The sequence below is a fragment of the Pagrus major genome, chromosome 17 (genome assembly GCF_040436345.1).
Source record: "Pagrus major chromosome 17, Pma_NU_1.0".
In the NCBI taxonomy this organism is placed as follows: Eukaryota; Metazoa; Chordata; class Actinopteri; order Spariformes; family Sparidae; genus Pagrus; species Pagrus major.
In genome coordinates, this window is record NC_133231.1 from 7,967,277 (window position 1) to 7,981,022 (window position 13,746).

At 43.8% G+C, this 13,746-nt stretch overlaps 1 protein-coding gene across 2 annotated transcripts in view; it reads right to left on the bottom strand.

Annotated features, from left to right (window-relative positions):
* Positions 1-12,547, bottom strand: part of LOC141012140 (nuclear factor of activated T-cells, cytoplasmic 1-like) — a 70,620-nt gene extending 58,073 nt beyond the window's left edge. For both annotated transcript variants that reach the window (XM_073485543.1, XM_073485542.1), the window contains exons 1-3: positions 12,242-12,547; positions 7,433-8,525; positions 5,228-5,387 (exon numbers count right to left, since the gene is read on the bottom strand). In XM_073485543.1, coding sequence (XP_073341644.1) covers positions 5,228-5,387; positions 7,433-8,525; positions 12,242-12,350 — 1,362 coding nt within the window. In that variant the 5' untranslated portion in view covers positions 12,351-12,547. The remainder of the gene's footprint in view (positions 1-5,227; positions 5,388-7,432; positions 8,526-12,241) is intronic.
* Positions 12,548-13,746: the final 1,199 nt, after the last annotated feature.

The following is a 13,746-nucleotide window of genomic DNA, read 5'->3' on the forward strand; positions in this document are numbered from 1 at the left end:
ATTTAAGAGTGGCATAAATACCCCTTTGGGCAACGAATAACAGCCCTGACTAAGCTCTAACAGCACTACAGGGTACACCAAGCCTTTTGAATATCAAACAAGAGGCGGCAGTAGATTTAATGAGCAATTAGCAGCTACAGTATAGGGTGCAGTAGATCAGGGCTTTTCTTTTGAGACGTTACGCAGCCGCCAAGCACCGGATCCCAAGGTGAAACCGCACATGCGAAAGAACCGGAGCACATGTTTGCCAAGGTCTTTCATGTCGCAGTGGTGGAACCATACTGCAAATTTGATGTGCATTACATACAGTTGCAGAGGAAGGGAGATGGGTATTAAGTCACGCACACGTTAATAGGGATGATGGCCACATCCTGCTGAAATTACACCATGTCTGTTGCTGCTTTAGACTTAATGAGAGACTGAGTGAGAGAGTGTGTGTATGCGTGAGGGGCAAAGCCCTATAGCCCAGTCATTATCCTATACAGAGTAGCCATATGCAGGACTGCGCTGCAAGCAGAACGATAGGTTTAATACTCCACAGGTGTTGGTGTCTACTGTTACTTAGGGCCTGGCGGATGTCTGAGTGTTTCCTGACTGAGGTTGAACCTGAAAGCCTTTGCAACATCTTCAACTGAAAAACCCAGTCACCTTTACACTTCTTTATGTTATGTTTATGTTGTGTTTCTTCAGGTTCAGGGTTCAATTTTTATCTCGTGTCACAAAAACCACTTGGTTAGGGTTAGAGGTTAGGAGGTTTGGCTTAAAATACCTACTTTGGTCACCACAAACACAGCTAGAGATGCCCGAGGTCTTGTCAAAAACACTGGTTTCATTGCCATAAACACAGACTTCTTGTCAAAAATCTGTGTTTTTTATAGCGACAAAGACAGCTGGAAATTGTCCCGAGGTTTCCTTCAAAATATCCAAGTGTCAAGCCTATAAAGGTTTAAAAGTCCAATTTGTAGCATAGTTGATTGTTGAGTCGTGTTCCCAACTCGCTTTGGGTTGATGGCAGGCCCAATCTGCTAACCCAAGGTGTCGATATTTGATGACCTGGGATACTGAAAGCAATCAACTATCTTACAAATTGGACCTGTAAACGCCATGGTCCCTCCTCAAAAACACCCAGTGGTTTCACACTTACAAATGTTGAAACGCGGTCTCAAATTGTGATCACTGGCTTGGCAGCACACTCCTTGGGCTGACTGATGACTGGGCTGCACCTGAACCCACATCATAGATCAGAGTCAGGTCATGTCTTCGCTCACCATATTGTCAATGAAAATAATTCGGCACAATCCCACTTTATTCCCACTGTTCTCCCCTGGAAAAAGCCATCAGTCAATGTCATGGGGTGTATTCTAAGTGAAGGTAGACCAGGTTGTTTTTTCTTCCTGAGCACGGCTCGCCGTCATCCTGTAGACGTTTGGCATAGCTGCGGTGTGAGAGGGGAGCGTCTGGAACAGTGTGAGAGGAGCCTATAGAGTACCCTCGATCCCCTTAATGGCGTTGTGGTCTGCTGCAGTAAATAAAGTGGAAAAGCAGTCACGGGGGTCACACAGCGGACCAATCGAGAGAGAGGAGGTTAAAAGGCTGCGGATGCGGAGGAGGGGAGTGAAGGACGGAGTCCGAGTCCTGAATAAATGAGTGAGATTTGAAACAGGAAGCCCGGAGAGCCGGTGTGCGCAGCACAGGGGTAATGAGTCGAGGTAACCCATAATCTAGAGGTTTTCATCGGTGTGCGGCTGAAGTACAGACACTCCATTCTCTCCACTCATCCATCCCACAATCTCTCCATCCTGAATGTGGTGTGGTTGTTCTGCAGCAACTTAGGATGATGTCAGACCTTACAGATGCTAAACTTTCCTGCATGCTTGTCAGAGAAAACAACTCTGGTTGTTATTGAATAACAAGAAAACAACAGCAAATGAGCAGTTGAGCATCTCGGTTTGACTATCTGTCGCTGTCTCCCCAAAGGACATCGTGAGCTGTAGAAACAGTGTATCCCTTCATGTTTTTCATCTCGCTGTTTTTTCATCCAGCCTTGCTTTCCAACACACATGTCACCATCACTCACGGCACGTGTGTCTGATCATCCATGAGCTGAAAAAAACAATAGAGCCGTGGATGACTGGGCTTCAACCGAGGCAGGCCTGCTGGTGTGGGTTTGGGAGATGGTTGAAGGATGAACGGTTCACGAGGAGTGACATCCACAGGCCCCCCGGGGAGGGAGGAAGGCACCGGTGCATGGAAAGGGGAGGCGGTGTCTGATGGGTGCTGGGATTCTGACTCCTATCCACCCACAACCCCACCCCCACCACCAGCGCCATGCTCAGCCAACCTCAGGGCCACCTAGGCCCTAATCAGCAGGATACAGAGCATCTCCAGGGGCAGCCAAGCCCCAGCTGCCTGGTGACTCCCTCTGCCCCTTCTCTCTTTTTCTCTCTACTCACTCCAGTCCTTCGCACAAACACACACACACACACACACACACACACACACACACACACACACACACACACACACACACACACACACGCACACACACACGCACACACACACACACACACACACACACACACACACGCACACACTTCCTTAGCTGCTTCCTACACCCGTGTCCCTGTGTCATTATTGACTCATTCTCCTTGACTGCACCTCACCCATCCAACGCCTGCCACTCATTACCACAGGGCACTGGGGACTGCAGCATGCTGTATCCTCCAAGACTACAACAACACCATTTCGCACAACAAAGAAAAAGTAAGACAGTCAGATTTATGAGAGACTTTGTACCGCAAACTGTGCAAAATCCCCCTGAAGACACAGTACATGCTCTTCTTTATATTTTACCCTCAAGCATGTACACATGATTGCACCATCTTTATAGATTTATCTTTCTGCCAGCTGCCATGCTTCCAGTGGTTTCCACTGTTAGGAAACCCTCAAGATATCCCAATTGACTGCACATTCAATATCAGATGCATTAATCACTCCTCGCCAAAAAGTAAGAGTAAAGTGTGAGCTATGCGAGTTGGGGTGTGTGTTTGATGGTAAAGCAGCTGTCATCATATTTTCTCCATGACTACTACTTACTGATAATGACCGTCGTACACAGTAAGACCTGAAAACATCCTCGCAAAAGCTGCCAATAAATTGGTGCCTGCATAGTATGAAACAAACAACCCATGTCATCAATCTAAATCTGGACTGAACACTGTGTATACAATCAGACACAGGACGCTTACTCATGACGTTTCCCTCTGGCCCCTGGAGTGAGTCAGAATGTGTTGTAAACTATATCAGAACCAGTCTCACCTGCAGCCACAGCTGTGCATGGCAGTTTGGTCTGGTCAGCCTCACGGGGAGGTGCGAGGGTAAAATGTTGATTCACCCGCATGTTGATATACAAAGGTTTGTAATGAAAGGGGATGATTACCTGTATTTACAGAGAAAACCTCAAGGTTGACAGGCCTGTTTATAACACCACGTTGGCCAACAGCTGTCAAGTGCGTCTGACATTGAGCAGACCAGGATGTGCTGACAACATCTATTTACAAAACAGCCGTGGCGCTAACAGCGTCTAATGCTACGCGTGTCACAGGGATGGACCACCGTCTTGAAACAGTACTGGTCAGTGCCCCTGTAAATATTAGGTTACGTGCAGTTTTAATTTGAATTGACGACATAAAAGGCAAAGTGACCTCCTTAACCTTAAGTATACGCACACACGGCTGGATCCCCACCTTAAGTAAACCAAGATGTCAGCGCGGTGTGATGACAGTGGAGCAGAGAAAGGAGCTCTGTGCTGCTGCTGGTGAGACTGACGTGTGCTCTTTAAGTGTTCGCCAAGTACAATAGTGAGAGGCGATGGCCCTGCTCTATACTAATTGAGTCAGCATGCACTGCTGCTCGTCAGGGCGAACTTTTGCAGCAGTAGATTGACTGCGAGCTCCGGGGAACATTAATAACACAGCATACGGGCACATACAGAAATGTATAGACTGCGGTGTGTATACAGGGCAACTCTGCTGGCAAAAGTCACAGAAAAAGGGTTTTGAGGTCTGCCTTACTGGCTTCACAAGTATAGTACAATATATGACGCATTGAATAGTGTAAAGTTTTAAATAATTGACTTGTCGTTTCTGTTTTGCAATAGTTTCTTTTTCTCAGGGAGCAACCAATATTTTTTTTCAAGGCTTATAATTAATTAAGGAGACTGAAAACCAAAATGTAAAACTGATATTTGCAGTAAAAACAAAAATCTTTAGCATCAACATTTAGAATAATCAGTGATGGAATGTAACTGACTCAAGTACTGTCCTCAAGTGCAATTTTAAAGTGCTTAAGATACTTGAGTAATTCCATTTTTTGCTACTTTATACTTCCACTCCACTACATTTATTTGATACCTTTAGTTATCAGTTTGCAGACTGTAACCGATCAGATAGTGGAACATTGAGTGAGTGCAAAACAAGTGCTATTGCAAATTATTTTTTTTTTTTATATGTCACAAAAAAACAAACAAAAAAAAAAACACTGGTAAAATGTCGGATATTGGCTGCCAATAAACAGTCAATCAAACTCTGATGTATAGTTCAATAAATGGGGACAAGCTGATCAATTTTGATTTTTTTAGTATGATAAAAAAAGGTTATCTGATCTTTGTCCAGAATAAGTGAACTGACTTAACACATTTCTTATGTGGAAATTTAACTTTTAGTTTTGTTTTTTACTTTTCAAAAAAATTGCTTTTTCACTTCAATCACTTTTTCACTTTCGCCAATTTTTGTTCACATGTGACATTTTTGCAAGGGTTGTACATTTTTTGCAGATGATAATGGTTTGAAAGGAAATCATACAATTCAGAATTAAACTAAGATTTATTTTTTGTCCAAAAAAAGAGATATAGTATGAGAATGACAGAGTCCAGACTAATGAGAGAAATGTCCCTGAAATGGCTGCCCTGACTTCGCTTTCTGACTGCATGCTGTCATAAATTCAGTAACAGCCAAATGTTCATGTCACTTGCTTGCTGTTGGACAGAAATAAAGTGCTGTTAATCAGCATGCACTTGTCCGTGTTTTCCCACTTATGCTGTAATGACAGCAAATTATCGCACAGTTCAAACACACAAAGCTAACCTTGTCTCTAGTAAACAGCGATGTTTAATAAAAGATCTGATTCCAAAACCATTTTGCTGACTAACATAGTGTTGGTGACATACCTGCACTACAGGGTGGCCACCATTCAGCGCCTTCACTGCCCCTCGGCTGCCTTCGGTCTCATAGTGGGCCCTGTGGTGCGACTTTGGCTGCACCTCGATCTGTAGGTTGTACGGGCCGGAGCAGGATGGAAGCTGCCAATCCAGAGCTGGCAGTGACGGGCTGCAGGAACATGACACATTTGTAGGGTTAGGATAAAATAACAATGCTGAAAATTTCTGTTTTTATGCTCTACTGTTGGTTGATATAAAATAATAGTGAATTAACTTGAATCTTGTCTGTAAAGGTTAATATTTTCTGTACTAAACACCCTGTGTCTGCTTCTGCTTTCCTGAAAAAAAAAAAACAGGAAGTACTGTGTTTTACATTCCCAGGTCTCTTGGAACAAAAATATGGAAAGTATTGACTTTGTATGTTTTTTTTCTCTCTCTCTGTTTAATTCTATTCTTAAAACTGTAGTAAAATTTGAGTTGCAAAGCAGGAAGCATCACTGCCAAGACACTAAATCACTGAACGTGCTTTAAATCAGCCATAAATTAGGACACTTCAGTGTAATCCAACTAACTTGATCCTTCTTCATTTCATCATAGTCTATAATCTAATCAATTGAAGTCATTGTTGACGTCCGTAATTCCTTGGGCCTGGGTAATAATTAGTGGCCTGTTTTTGAGGAATAATTGAGAGCAGAATGTGCCCCGGTTAGAGAGCAGTGTGTTTTCTAGTATGGTGTGGCAGGTGGAAACAGACACAGGGAGTTAGGAAAGTGACAGTGGGATGACAGATATTTCTAGGGCATAAAAACAAGTCTGGGAATCGTCTCTTGATACATTTATTATCCCTCTAATTTTATGGCTGTAAAACTCTAAAGCACAGCCCAGCCAACTACACTTGTATTAAAGACAATGGAGTTATACAATGGAATAAGGTCAGCAGCACACCCTGATATCTCTTTCTCAGAGCCACAGCTGGCCTCTCTTAACATCATTGTTCTTGAGATGGAGAGTCGGAGCTTCCCATGTGAACACCGTGGAGATATCTAAACCAAAACAAACATGTGCAAGACAATATTTCTCTATGCCGGATGCCTGGTAAACGCAAACCCCTGACCTGAAGGGTGGCTCGACTGAAACCAATCTCTGGCATCTTTGTGGAACTTGCTGGCTGTTTGTTGACCCAAAACGAACAGATTTCCCCCCGCAGGGCTTTATCTGCCCAGTCAGTGCATGACATCAGGCTAGCTACACAGAACGAGATGGGCCGATGGCGCGACAGACCAGAGCAGCGAGCCGGCTGATTAACCCACAGACTGCTTCCCTTTCAGCCATGCCTGTCACCATTACTTCCTGTTGCTCACTATCTTAATCAAACACTTGATTTCCGACAGGAAAGTGTGTTATTGGCTTGGAAAAAAATGCCACGAGGGTAACAATTGAAATTGAAAAAGCTTACCTCACTCAAAAGTCTAAAAATCAATTATATAGTTGAGTGCATGTGTAAATTTGTGTGAGCGCGTGCACGTCATTGTGTCTCTATTTGTGTTTGTGTGTGGGTTGCTATAGAAACAGTGGCACACACATGCAGAGCAACTCCTCCCTGTGAAATATGATTTATGAAATAGTTTTGATCTTCAAAGAGAACTCTTTTGGAAGTGCAAAGCAGGCATCTATTGGATTTCTGCCTTTTGATATGGCCTTTGAAGATTAAAAACTAAAACAATCCTGTCCTTGCAGAAAATAAACAACACTAAATGTAGAAACATAAAAACGACAACGGGATAAAGTAATGGCATTAGTGCAAGAATTTCTTTGAATTCCGTTGTGCTGTCTGAATTGTTTTTAAGTAATCCTTCAGGAGAATGTTAGAAAACATAAATCTGTCTAAATAAGTAAACGCGTGTGCTTCATTGTCTTTTCTAGGAAATTTAGAGGCAGCCCTTCTGTGTTGGTTTAACATTGACAGTAGAGGAAGTACCACTGGGTTGGTTAAACAGTTGTGACTTTTGTTGAGTCTCATTCCCATCTTGTCAAATACTGACACTTAGTTAGAAGGTAGGGTGAGTTTGGAAACCTAAAGCGTCAGTATTTGACAAGTTCAGAAACCCAAAGCGAGAACAAAGTGTTCGGAATGAGAGTCAAAAATAAACTATCTCACAGATTGGACCTTTAAGGTTTACAGTGCTACTATGTTCCTAGAGCCGCTCAACCCACCTGAGGTAAGGCTTGGGTTTGGACCAGGAGTACGGATGCTGGGGCACATCCAGGAACCCTCCACAGTAGTTCTCCTTCTTGAGGGCCAGGCGGGAGGGGTAGTCCTCATGGCAGAGCTCCCCATCTGGGCCTAGCAGTTCGCCACCAGGCTCCAACTTTAGGCTCATGGAGGATGAGTGGTCCAGCATGGTCTTCCGCGTCTTGATCGGGATTCCCTCTCCCATGTCTACCACTCCGTCTGTGGTTAGAGCGTTGATGGCAGCCACAATGGCAGAGTTGGTGTACTGGTTGGTGTTGGCGAGCCAGTTCTCATCTGTGACGCTCACTCTGGGGGAACCATGTGGGGAAGGAATGGGCGACTGGATGGGTGAGCAGGATGTCTGACGGGGGTAAGGGGTGCCATTGAAGCTGTACTTTCTCTTTCCCATGCCACCGCCGTTGCCTCCGCTGCAGGAAGGGGAGTTCGGCCTGGAGCCTCGAGGTTGTGCTGGCCAGCCTTCCTCGGCCACAGCTCCGATCTGAGGGGAGGTGGAGGGTGAATGTTGTGGGGAAGTTGCAGGGCCACTGGCATGTGGGCAGGACAAGAGTAAGGGTGTGCCTTTCGGAGAAACACAGGGAGACTGCCATGGGGAGTTCTGCGGGGAGTTGTCGTAGTTGTAGAAGCTGGACTCGTATGAGGATGCCTCAGAGTTACAGCTACGTGAGGAGATGCTACTCGCAGGGCTGAGGCAGGTGGGATCACGGTAGCCATCTGCATTGGGCAGTGTCAGCGTCACGATGGAGTTGACGCCTCGTTTGATGATGTGGTCCTCACTGCTGCTCTCTTCTACCTCATCCTCAGGGTACTGGCTGTAGGCAGTGATCTCAATACGGGGGCTTTCCAGGGCTGGGGCCCCATTGGGTCTCAGGCCGTGGGGCAGGTAATAGCCTGATGCTGCATGGTTATCATTCTGGAGGCTGTAGCCTGTCTGGTGGCAGGAAGAAACTGAGATGACTGGGCTGGACTGAAGGGTGTGGTACTGGGTGGCCAGACAGGGGTTGCCCATGCCGAGTGGAAGGGACAAGCTGACATTCGGTGTGTAGCTGTATGCATCTGAAAAGAAAGGAGTATATTTTAAGTTTATGGAAGTAAAGTTTATGACAGCATGCAACTGCAAATGCTCAGATTTGCACCATTACATTTGAACTGGGGGTGTCATGATTTTGATTCTAAACCGAAATCGAAATGTGCTTTCAGGTGTGATCACCGATCATTGTTGGTGTTCAGCGGTTGAAGAATTTGACAAAGACATTTGTTTAATTTTACAAATCCAGATGCCATAGTCTGACAATGGCATAGTGAATTGGAAAATCATCACACCCCTTATTATAATGGCAGTTAACTCATTATACCTTAGAACAACACCCCTACACACATCTTACCAATATGTCTTGCAGCGAATGACTGCCTCCATTTTTCATAAACATCTGGAGAAGCTTAGCAATCATCTCAAAGCAGTTACTGTATGTGGTTGCTGTGTAGTCGCGAGTTGCACAGCCACTCTGTTTGTTTGATCAGTTCAGCTAAGGCTCTATTTGGCACTCCCTGCTGTCATATGTACTCTGCAGGAATTCCTCCAGCCGCGCTGATGGATGCTTTATTTGATTGATTGCATCACTCACTGAGTGAATTAGGCCCTCCCCTGTGGAAAACTGACAGCACTCTCGCATCGCTCTGAGCTTGTGATTAAGTCAAAGCCAGAGTTTGCTGCAGCGTTACACACAGATGCACGGCGCGGTACACACACAAACAAAGGGCGCGCACAGGCAAGCACGCAAGGAAATCACCAGCAGACAAGTGCAATGACATACAAGTCAGTGGAGACACATGTAGCTGAGCAGATATGCCTCTCCAGTTAGCCTTGTAGTGGCTGGTTGCTGTGTCAACACTTGTAAACCTCACGTCTGCCTTTTATTGATAACGTCAATGAGGGTAAAAGTGGTCAAAGAATGAGTACCATTCAGTCTGAAACCCAGTGAAGGGCATTCCCCTTGATGCAGCGTGCTATATTTGTTAACCACAATGCAGTGGATCACATGAAATGATGAATCTGTCACACACCAGATAATATGTGGGTAGGCAGTCTAAAATTAGTTTATGAGAGTCTATTTTCAGAGGTGACTATGTGATGTGCATCACACAAGTTCAATATGCCAAAACAAGTTCAGTGAAGCACAGGACACCTTTCATAGAGTGCATGACTTATATAATATGTGCACATTATAGAAAATCAAATCTGAACACCTGTTTACTTTTTTAAAAACACTTGAAACACATTATTCACAAAACAGAGACTTAAGAATGATATTATGGCATTACAATAAAATAGTCTATTTTGTTCGTTAGCAGCATTAGGCATTTTTGCACAGATATAAAATGTCTAAAAGTCTCACAGTACACTGCAGTGCCCTCACACTGTGCAACATACAGGACATGCAATACAGAAAAAAAAAGCCCTCCATTGCCCTTGAGTACCCACCTGTCTCAGGTTCATTCTGGACCTCTTGGCTGTACTCAAACACATAGCTGAAATCAAACTCTGGCTCTTCATGCTGGAAACTCATCTCCGCTTCAGCATTCAGACTAGTCTGCCCTCAGCTCAGTGTCGTCTGATGCTTTCCTCCTCTGGTTTACCGTCTTCTAGTGCTGAACAGATAATAATCTCCTGCCCACTCCACCCGGTGTGACACACCTCCTTACTTCAGGCCTGACTGACTTTGCTGAGGGTTGCAGCTGTCATATTTTTTTTCCCCCTTTTGAACGTGTGCTGCAACAAACTTGACTTCTTCTAACACCCACTCAAACACACTGGGGCTTTCACTCTTGCGCGCTGCATGATCTTGAAACTTGACTTTTCCGGGTCACGCGCCTCACATCTGCTGAACTAACAAAATTATAGCAGATCAGTCTCATTTGTCGGTTGAAACAAATCAGAGAAAAATAAAAATGACTCACTCTTGCACTCAAGGCAAAGCCGCTGCAATTGTTTGCAGTGCATTGAAAATGTGGTGTAAGCAGAGTTGATTTGAAAACACCGACTATCACACAGATTATAGCGTGCTCTTTCTGTCCTCAGCAATTTTTCTCAATTATGCTATCACGATCAAAACACTCTCTCCCCACAACCAAACCAGCATGACTAAAGAACGGACGGGTTTATCCACGGGGATTGTGGTCGAGGCTGGGTTCAGACTGACGGGACCTCAGGGAGAGATAGGTGGTCGCCCACAGAAGTCATCTGCAGCCTCTGGAACTAAGAACCCCGGGGCTATTTATCGCACATGGCTGACTATGGTTTATGGCAAAACACCAGTGGAGTGTGTGTGTGTGTGTGTGTGTGTGTGTGTCTGTGTGCCTGCATCTGCGTCTGAGTTTGTGTGTGTGTGTGATAATAAAGCAGCCCTGGGCATACTACTGAAGCTGTGTGTGGTTAAGCACGTCTCCTTGTCAAGCGAGCTACTCGGCATCCCTGAGCGCACTGATCACAGCCCTCTCTCTCATACACACACACACACTCATCTGTTACCAATTATAAGGCCTAGGACTGAGCGGCTGAAATGAATAATAATACAGCCCGCACCCGTCCATCTGAAACCTCAAAGACAAAATGAAATTCACAAAATCCACAAAAAGCCGGTGACATCAGCAGTGGCAGACTCTGTGAATTAACAGAGACAGGCTATCAATGACTTCTGATGGACCAAATCAAATTTTGCAACCATAAATTGTGAATCAAAGAGCTTCCCTTTTAATGGTTCAGGCTAAATCATCCTCCAAGATAAACAAGCCACAGGATCTGAGGCAATCCCTGATGCAGCTCTTTACTGGCTGACCCCTGACCTCTGACCTCACTGTGCATTGGGCGAATAGACAATCTCACTGCTTTTTAAAGATTATAAAAAGTATTTGAACATTGTCAATTATTTTCTTGAGAAATCAATCAGTTGTTTGGTCAATAAAATGTCACAAAATGGTGAAAAATGTCAACCAGTGTTTCCCAAAGCCTCAAAGATGACGCCCTCAAAGTGTGAGTTCTTCCACAACCCAAAGATATTCAGTTTAGTTTAGTGTCACAGAGGAGTAAAGAAACCAGAAAATATTCACATTTGAGAGACTTTTCACAACTTAAAAAAAGTCAATAAGTAATAAAACTGATTAATCAATCATTTAATTGCTGACAGCTAATCAATCTATCCTTGCTGTTGTGCAGCTGGTGAACCTCTCATCAAGAGCAGTGCAGGTGACAGCGTCAACATTCTTTGCTCGTGATGAGGAGCACCTGCAAAGACAGCTGGAGACACCTAATGGTGTGGATGTAAAATGGGTGCATGCCACTCAGCGCACTTGAGTGAGTGCTAATGTGATCCTCATGCGGAGCAAAGATCAAGCGCAAAGAGTCATCTTTAGAAAAAAAAACAGTCACACAGAATACTTTTGACTGGTAATTAATGACGTGATAATGTATTAAATTTACAAAATAAAAGCATATTGTAAGCCAGTCATCAGTTGCACAAGTTTTAAGGTAATTCCAAGTGGATTTATTTATTTTTATTTATTATACATCCTCTGATCATATTGCTCCAGATCTATTCCACTGTGATATCAGCTTACCAAATGTTGCACCTAGACTTTACAGCTGGATTCCTATTGATTTCCATTATAGGAGCAGCAGCTGGTGTCAACACATCTTCAAATCAAATTACAGTACAAATCCATATTCGAGCGCTGGTTGAAACATTAAAAACAATGCGTAAAGCAATGTATTTTACCTTCTTCTGCAGACTTCATATCGGTGAGAAAGTGGAGTCCCCGCTCCTTACCGGCTGCTGCTCCAAAGCTGAACTTGGAATTGACGCTGAGGCAGAAGGTATCCTGCATTCAACAAGCGATGCGCAACTTTCTCTGGAACAAGCAACGCCGATGATAATATTGCAAGCGCTAGATTACTTCATACAGCATCAAATAAACGCATAATTCATAGCGGAGTTGAGGCAAAGCGAGTTTACGCGTAGAGGACCGTGCGCACCAGACGGACCCGGTTAAATTTTGTGCTATTGGATCTGGAGACCGGCGCAGGTAGGGCTGCTGAGGGGCACCGTAGCTGAGGTGAGTTTGAGCTCTTTCAGCCCAATGAAGCTTTTTCAAGAGTGTCCCCAGGTCGATGACGCAGCGCGGTTTGTCAGAGGGGCCGGCTCCGGTGCTTTTAAAGCTGGAAAACACCCTCCGTCCTCCCGTCAGTGCGCCGCCCATCCAGGGATGACGCGGCCGGCTCCTGCAACCTCCCGGACCGCCTGATGATGTCTTCTACCCTGGGATCCCATCGATGGAGGTGGGAGGTGTGTGTGTGTGCGCGTGTGTTTGTGTGTGTGTGTGTGTGTGTGTGTGTGTGCGAGAGAGATAGAGAAAGAGAGAGAGAGAGAGAGAGAGAGAGAGAGAGAGAGTAAAGTAAAGTTTATCTGTTACATTTTTGTTTTTTACTATTTCTACACCCATCCAGTGGCATAATTCCATTGCAAAATTAATACTGCCACTTAATCTGTTAATGCCAATAACTTATCAATTAAGCAATGTATTAATTACTTTTCTAACTCGACCTAAAGGAAATAATTGGCTTATTTTTATTTATTTATTTATTTATTTATTTTACTTCTGGACAATTGATCCAGCTCTGTAACGTGAAACTTAATAATAGCATAATTATAAAAATATATTAAACAAAACAATCTCACTCCATACACTCAGAAGATGGAGTTCTCCCATAGTCATGCAATTATAGATGTTAAAATGTACACTTCTCTTCAGTGTTGATTACATTTAATGAAATGAATCATTATTATATTGCTAAATATTAATTTGGACGTATTCCTCACTAGATGGTGGTTCCCTTGGACTATCAATAAATGTGATGAATTCTAGCATTATTGTTCCTGCCATGTAAACTTACCATAATTCACTGACAGCTGCTGTATATTATTAGGATACATGGAGGCCTGTCACTATGGCTACTTTTGTTGGGGGGTCTCTTGTCCCAGAAATAATTGCAAAAAACAATATAATTGTTTCAAAAACATTTTATGATTACAATATAATAGCATTATAATGCAAGTACACCCTTTCAAAAAGGGAAATTAACTTTTAACTCTAATGAATATTCAGACATTGAAATGGAAAACAAATGTTAAAATATCCAAAATAGATAATTGGGAATAAAGTGCAAAACCACACCACCACAACAATAAACAAAATTGACTCTCGGCTCTGTCAAAGTAACATT